This window comes from Branchiostoma belcheri, unplaced genomic scaffold, assembly GCF_001625305.1.
Source record: "Branchiostoma belcheri isolate BF01 breed outbred unplaced genomic scaffold, Haploidv18h27 scaffold57, whole genome shotgun sequence".
Lineage (NCBI taxonomy): Eukaryota > Metazoa > Chordata > Leptocardii > Amphioxiformes > Branchiostomatidae > Branchiostoma > Branchiostoma belcheri.
Window position 1 is genome coordinate 1,571,091 of NW_017804209.1, and position 8,074 is coordinate 1,579,164.

General features: G+C 45.2%; 1 protein-coding gene across 1 annotated transcript in view; it reads right to left on the minus strand.

The window, feature by feature from the left end:
• Positions 1-385: 385 nt before the first annotated feature.
• LOC109481659 overlaps positions 386-8,074 on the minus strand; it is a 46,053-nt gene continuing 38,364 nt past the window's right edge. The window contains exons 22-32 of the mRNA XM_019784237.1: positions 6,616-6,937; positions 6,113-6,151; positions 5,426-5,869; positions 5,105-5,176; positions 4,148-4,591; positions 3,760-3,801; positions 2,993-3,439; positions 2,707-2,871; positions 2,086-2,514; positions 1,524-1,955; positions 386-600 (exon numbers count right to left, since the gene is read on the minus strand). Of these exons, the coding sequence (XP_019639796.1) occupies positions 386-600; positions 1,524-1,955; positions 2,086-2,514; positions 2,707-2,871; positions 2,993-3,439; positions 3,760-3,801; positions 4,148-4,591; positions 5,105-5,176; positions 5,426-5,869; positions 6,113-6,151; positions 6,616-6,937 (3,051 nt within the window). The remainder of the gene's footprint in view (positions 601-1,523; positions 1,956-2,085; positions 2,515-2,706; positions 2,872-2,992; positions 3,440-3,759; positions 3,802-4,147; positions 4,592-5,104; positions 5,177-5,425; positions 5,870-6,112; positions 6,152-6,615; positions 6,938-8,074) is intronic.

Below are 8,074 nucleotides of genomic sequence, written 5' to 3' on the forward strand. Positions count from 1 at the left end.
GTTGGGTCGAAATTTTAACAACCAACACAGATGAACGTTCACAAATATTTACAGGGTGTTTGCTGGAAAGCTGTATGTTGTCGGTGGGCTGGGACCTGAAAGTGCCCAGTGGCAGTCAGGAGGGAGTCTGCCTGCGGGATCTGGCTTTTTGGGTAACTTACGGTGTATTTCAAAAGCGGTCTAATGCGGTTAATGCTTAGGCCACATTTCCAAACCAGCGCCCGGCCGGGCTGTTTGTATGAATCAATGAAAAATTAATAATTCATATCAAGAATATACAGGAATAGTGCCCATGATTGTTACTTTTCTGTGTTTTGTTGTCTTTTACATCATATTTCTCGTTCCTAAAAGCTGCCCGGCCGGGCCCCGTGTGGGAATTGTGAACTCAGCCTAACATGAATCTTACCGTGGTATCGTGAAGTCCGACCCAGTAGTTCTTGTTGCCTCCGACCTCGTTAATTGTCGGTATCAGGAAGTCGAGCAGTAATTGACTCTTCATGTCGGCAAGGTGCCCCTTCTCCTCGGTCCTACAGTACTCTTTTGCCTCTGCCACCGTCTTCGGGATGCCGACCACTTTGAAATGCGTCGGAGTTACCTCACCTTTATTTGAAAAACAAAACAAATCAACGTTGAAGAGATTCGTTTGTCACATATAGATACAGTTACTAGAGAATTCTTACAACAGTGACAAGTTATAAAGGTAAGGATACTGACCTCCAAAATTTCGATGACTATCAGTCCATCTTATACTATCATGAGAGTTCATCTGTGTTGGTAGTTACATGTGTAAAGTTAAAACTTTTGATCCAACACAACTCAGTCTACCGAGGAAGACTAGAGTGACTGGTCGAAAGCTCTAGGTGATTTCTTTGTGTTGGATCAAAAGTTTTAACTTTAAACATCAGTCCATCTTGTTCACGGAGTGGCCTATTCTGCGGCCTAGTCTCGCGCTCTCTCGAGACTAGGCCACTCCGTGAACTAGATGGACCTATAGTCATCGAAAATTTAGAGAAAATCCTTACCCTTCTAACTTGGCACTGTTGAAAGAATTCTCTAGTTACCAAAACAAATCAATCCTGTTCATTAGACTTTATCCAACAGTATTGCGGATGCCCATGTAGTCTATAGTGAGTGGTAGGATTACCATGGCTTGAATGATGCGCCAAGTGCAGGCAATAGTAAGCTATCTACGCGAATTATCTTTGAAATGTGTCTCTCGTTAGTTCAAAGGTAAGGAAGTTTTTGTTGCTTGTAAGATGAAGATGCCTTAAATTTTGTGCCCTCCGTCCATTTATTTCTACAGTAAAGCGCGAGAGTTTATGACACATTGTTTTTGCTCTCATGACTCAGTTGCGTCTAGTTCTAAAATGAAAGCCAACGATGCTGAAAGATGAAGTTGCAAAATTTTTCGAAAAGTGAACAAGAAGAAGAAAATTGAGAAAACTGTCTGAAGTTTTGAATACAGAGTCGATACCTTTCGGTATGGAGTACTTGGTTCAAAAATGTGTAAATTTGACGCTTACGACTGATGGTGTAAAACATGAGGCCGACTAGGTAGGGCTGGCTTCCCGATGCTGTCCTGGTGGCCGTGAAGCGCCAGTAGCGGCCCGTTCCGGAGAAGCCGCCGAACATCTGCGGTTGGTTCGTCCCTGGCCTGACGCCCGTGGTGGAGTACACCGGCTTCCAAGTCACCTTGTCGTCAGACGCCTCCAGCTTGAAGGCCGTGACGTCGTGCGTGGTGTCCCCGTAGTTGGTGATCTGGATCGCAGACAGGGTGTAGACCTTCTGGAAGTCGAAGATGATCCACCAGTTGTTGTGGTTCATGGGCAGGCCTTGCGGGTTCCAGTACGTGTTGGGGTTTCCGTCCACGACTTTGTCAGGGCCGTTCTGTGCACCCGGCGAGCCAGCGGAAGTCATGCGCATGGATGTGGACAGAGTCTTGTAGTTGGGTTTCCCTGAAAAATGTATGAAAAAGAAAAGTCTGGATCATTAAATTTCCCTCGTTTAGTCATTCCTTTGTGTCGAAATGTAAGTTTAAAGTATCATCTAATTTCAGCAAAAAATTCAGTCAGATTTTGTTCTGACCTTCGACACCATAGAACTTGAGCCCGGTGACGTATGGCTGCCAGCCAGTCGTCGTTTTCGTGACCGTGAACCTCCAGTAGCGTCCGCTGCCGTAAAACCCGCCAAACGGCTGCGTCGTCTTCACACCTGCGCGCACGCTGCCGGTGGAGAACACCTGTGTCCAGGTGGACTTGTCGTCGGACGTCTCCAGCTTGAAGTTAGTGACGTCGTGCGTGGTGTCTCCGAAGTTCTGGATTTTAAAGCCGGAGAGGGTGTAGACCTTCTGGAAGTCGAAGACGATCCACCAGTTGTTGTGGTTCCTCGGCAGGTTTTGTGGGCTCCAGTACGTGTTGGGGTTTCCGTCCAGCACCGTGGCAGGGCCGCTGTTCGCTCCGTGAGTGCCTGCCGAGGTGATGCTACCGCTAGGCAGGCTCAAAGCCAGCCAGGAACCTAAAACAACAGTTGGTACTTGATTTAAAGTTAAGTAAAATTGATTAAAAAATCAATTTTCTCAAAGCTTTACGCAATAGAAAAACTAAAAAAGGTCTAATCGAAAACAAGCTGACTGAATTGAAGTGCGCTTTTAGCTTCAGACTTCATTTTTAATCTCTAATCTTCGAGCAAAACTGAACATTTTTTTACCTGATCCTTCTCCAACGGCTCCTTCTCCAACGCCCCCTCCAACGCCTGCTCCGGCGCCTGCTCCTGCACCTGCTCCGGCACCTGCTCCGGCACCTGCTCCAAGACCTGCTCCAAGACCTGCTCCAACGTCTTCGGCAACTTCGGTCACGGTTTCTTTTGCAGCGCCTGTAAAGATAATATTTTAGCCACTATTTATAAAGAGGTTTTTCCCTAGTACCCTAGTATGCTGGTCAAGTAGCAGATGTAAATAGGTCAAGTCAAGAAGTAAAATGATATTTTTTCTTACTTGCTCTGATACCGTAGAAGTCCAGCTCTTTAAGCCATGGTTGCCAGCCAGCGGGGGTCTGAGTGACGACAAACCTCCAGTACCGCGCTGTTCCATGGAACCCGCCGAACTCCTGGCGCTTGTTCGTCCCTACCTGCACGTTACCGACGGACTTGACGTCCTCCCAGTTGTACGGACTCCCACTCTGCGACTTTTGCAGCTTGAAGGCTTTAACGTCGTGCGCGGTGTCTCCGAAGTTGTTGATCGCGATTTGTGAGAGAGTGTGGGGCGCCTTGAGATCCAGCACGATGTACCAGTTGTTGAAGTGGCGGGCGAGGTCTTGTGGGTTCCAGTTGGTCGTGGTGTCCCCATCCAAGGCTTTGGCGGCGTCGTATGTCTTTCCTCCACTCTTCCATGGTCTGCCGGCGGAGTCCACAACCCAGGACGGGTCCTTCCGCAGCCATGCAGCTGGAGAGGAGGATGGAGAGTGAAAGAATTGTACTCCATCGCACAAAAACAACCGAAAAACAAAATCCAAGAACCCAACGCACGTCGACAATGAACAGCTTTAATCCATGGCATTAAGCAGGTTGGACACTCAGTGAAAATTATAATTGCAATAAGGCCAAAACTTTTTTTCATTTGTATTCCGAGCTTTTCTACCCTCGTCCCCTTATCTTATTTGAGAGTAGACGTATTTTCAACGTCCCTGTCGACGCCCTAGATTGTTGTTTTACGCGCTGTTTTGTTTATAGTTCCAGTGAAAATTCCAGCTAAACATTTCCCACCTGCTCCTGATCCAGACAGGCCTCCGCCAGAAAAGCCTCCTCCTGTAACATATGGTTTGTCACATAGGTACACTCCAAACTAGACTTCAATATACGCCCTCTTGCATGTAGCATATGTTTTCTCAAACTCCAAAGTAAACTTCAATACATGTATATGACCTCCTGTAAAATATGGTTTCTCAAACTACAAACTAGACTTCAATATACGCCCTGTCAGCCCGGTCAGCATACATTCTGCACCAAAGCACAGATTGTACTGGATGGAAATAAGCAGATACCTCAAAGTTCTGTCATTCCGACAATCGGGTTCTACTTCAAGCTGAACTAGACATGCTTGTAGATCAAGAAGCGAAAATTGCACAAGTCAACAGAAGGATGATCCTCTTACCTACTCTGCTTCCGTACAAGTCCAGTTCTCTGAGATATGGCTGCCAGCCCGAGTGGGTCTGAGTGACGACGAACCTCCAGTACCGCGCTGTTCCCTGGAACCCGCCGAACTCCTGGCGCTTGTTCCCTTTCTGCACGGTACCGACGGACTTGACGTCCTCCCAGTTGTACGGACTCCCACTTTGCGACTTTTGCAGCTTGAAGGCCTTCACGTCGTGCGTGGTGTCTCCGAAGCTCTGTACCGCGATTTGTGAGAGAGTGTGGGGCGCCTTGAGATCCAGCACGATGTACCAGTTGTTGAAGTTCCTTCTGGTGTTAATGGGGTTCCAGAAGGTCGTGGTGTCTCCATCCAAGGCTTTGGCGGCGTCGTATGTCTTTCCTCCATTCTTCCATGGTGTGCCGGCGGAGTCCACAGCCCAGGACGGATCCCTCCGCAGCCATGCAGCTGGAGAGGAGGGTGGAGAGTGAAAGAGTTGTACTCGATTGCACAAAAACAACCAAACAACCAAATCCAAGAACCCAATTGCCAACGCACATCGAGAGTAAACAATTTTAAACCATTGCCTTCAGCAGGTTGGAGACTCAGTGGAAATTATAATTGTAACATGGCCGGAACGTTTGTAATCTTATGTATTTATGTATAACTTTCAGTTATACTGATTTCATTTACATCTTTTGTTATGTACTTTGTATAATCTATCATTCTTTTACTTATTGTACCCCCTCCCCCCTGGGCCTCCTTGGAAATCAGCTATTGGCTGAAGGAGCTACCCAGGTGTCTAAATAAGTAAATAAAACTCTGTATTTCGAGCTTTTCTACACTCGCGAACATGTCTCCTTATCTTATATGAGAGTAGACGTACTTTAAATGTCCCTGTCGACGTCCTAGATAGTTTTTTATGCGCTGTTTCCTTTAAAGTTCCACTAAAAATTCCAGGTAAGGCTAAACATTTCCCACCTGCTCCTGATCCAGACAAGCCTCCGGCAGAGAAGCCTCCCCCTCCAGAACCTCCGGCAGAAAAGCCTCCTCCTGTAACATATGGTTTCTCATACTCCAAACTAGACTTCAATATACGCCCTCCTGTAACATATGGTTTCTCAAACTCCAAACTAGACTTCAATATGCGCCCTCCTGTAAAATATGGTTTCTTAAACTCCAAACTAGACTTCAATATACGCCCTAATGTAACATATGGTTTTCAAATTACAAAATAGACTGCAATATACGCTCTGCTGTTATATTTGAACATAATGAAGAACAGAACGATGTTCCTCTTACCTGCCCTGCTTCCGAACAAGTCCAGTTCTCTGAGATATGGCTGCCAGCCCGAGTGGGTCTGAGTAACGACGAACCTCCAGTACCGCGCTGTTCCATGGAACCCGCCGAACTCCTGGCGCTTGTTCCCTTTCTGCACGTTACCGACGGACTTGACGTCCTCCCAGTTGTACGGACTCCCGCTTTGCGACGTTTGCAGCTTGAAGGCCTTCACGTCGTGCGTGGTGTCTCCGAAGCTCTGTACCGCGACTTGTGAGAGAGTGTGGGGCGCCTTGAGATCCAGCACGATGTACCAGTTGTTGAAGTTCCTTCTGGTGTTAATGGGGTTCCAAAATGTCGTAGTGTCCCCATCCAAGGCTTTGGCGGCATCGTATGTCTTTCCTCCATTCTTCCATGGAGTGCCGGCGGAGTCCACAGCCCAGGACGGGTCCCTCCGCAGCCACGCACCTGGAGAGGAATATAGAGAACATAGATTTACACTCCGTTGCAAAAGCAATTTACATCGTTCGTTAATAACATCACTTAATGGTATAAGGCAGGTTATACATTCAAAATAATTGATAATTCAAAATGTGCCTCTCCTATAAATATTCTTCCTAATCTTTTTAGCATTGTGTCTTAAAGACGCTATGTGTTGCTATACTCTAGAAGTTAGTGCTTGAGATATTTGTAGACCGGACATTTCCCTACCTGATCCTCCTTTAGGCGAGCCTGCTCCCGCCAAAACGTCTGCAACCCAGAAAAGAATAAGAATTTCATCACTTTTACTCTGAAAAAGGATTTACCCCTTTCATATTTGTACAGTGTCAAACTGTGTCAATTTCTGGTCTTCATGAAGCCAAAAGCTACTTTGAACTCGTACATCGGCTGGGTAAAAGAACAAACATGAAACGCAAACCGGTTCCAAAATATATAGATGTTCCAATGAAAAGAAGAGACAAAACTAGTATGTCCGAGGGCACCATAGTGTTAGCCTAATACCTAAATTGACGACCGTGCTTTGTTTGGCATGGAACCATCTCACAAGGCAAGAGAACAGTCTTATGGTTAGGACTGTTATTCAAGGGTAGAATAAAAATGGTTTCCAATAACATGTTTAGCAAATCGTGAACAACATGTAAGCACCTTGTTCCTTTCGACGTTATCTATGACAAAAATTGTCACAATTAAGTTTTAGTTAGAAGACACGATACCTGAGATGAGATAAACCTCATTTCCCCAGGCTCCCCCTTCCCCGTCGGCTTTGCAGGTTGTATAAGACCCGTACTTCTTGTAGGTACTAAGGGCGTCAGCAGATCCAGCACACCAGCCGCCATTTTGGACTGCGAACACACTGAAGCCTTTTGACTTGGCCACCTGGTAGCACTTGTCGATGGCGTTGGCGCGTGCGGGATAGCTGCCGTCTAACCGTGCGTCTGCCCCCTCCAGAGTAGCGATGGCGCGATTTCCTGTGTCCTTCCAACAGCCGAGGCTGAAGTACGGCTTGGGAACATATCCTGTGGAAACAGGTACAAACTTGTTTTACTAAGATGTTTCAGTCATTTTGCCCATGCAAGTCTAGTTCTGTCCAGAATTACTCGGCCAGGCTAGGTATTTAACCCTACCTAGACCGGGCTTTTTTTGACATGGGTGGACCGGGGGGGGGGGGGCTCTTTTGACCCCCCTAAGAACTCACGAACGGTATGTCGTATGACCACCAAATTTTCAGAGAATGGTTTACTAGTGAAACTGTATCATATCTACAATTTTTATGTCGTTATGACGTAATATGACGTCATTATGACGTCATTAATGTGATTGTATTGGCCAAAACCGTCTAAATAGGTTTTTCCCTGAAAACTAAATGGTATTCAACATAATTGTACCAAAAGTGTTTATGACAGAATATTATGGTGTACTAAGTCTTATGTTGCCCATAGCAACACCGGTGACGTCATAAAATGACGTCATGCATATTTAAGATATCCGCCATCTTGGATCATCAATCTTGAATTTTCAAAAATAGTTTTTTTTCATGATAAAGCCTAAAATACATTGTAAACATACTAAAGACCTTCATTTAAACATTTTTTTAGAAAAGAAATGGAAGTATTGATGAAATTTTAATGAAAATAACCTGTATATACCTGTTCTAATGATATGGTCCGCCATCTTGGATTTTGGCCAATGACGTCATCAAATTAGCATAAATTATCATATTTAATGATAAAATTTACATAAAATTATATAGGATGTTATTAATATTAAAAACCATGAGTAACTTGACATAAAACCCATAAAATTCTATTGTTGAAACAAAAAGTACTAAATTTAGCAAAAAATGCCTGTCAGAAACCCGTTGCCATGGCAACACAAAAAATTATTATCTTATTCCAATGATAGAGAATTGTTGCCAACAATATTCTAGGAAAAGTCACTAAGTTTGGCCGTTCTACGGCTAGCCATTCAGACGCTAGGTGACATCAAAGTTGCCGCGGGCACTTTTACGCCCCCCCCCCCGGTCTAGGTAGGGTTAAGCTTCCCCACAAACATGGACCCTATCAGATACAAGTGCATTTTATATCTAAGGCTGCAGTAATAACATAGGCCGCAGGTGTCCTCGTTGCAAATGTCCTAAAAAGTTATTTGTACTAAAATAGCTACTAAATTACA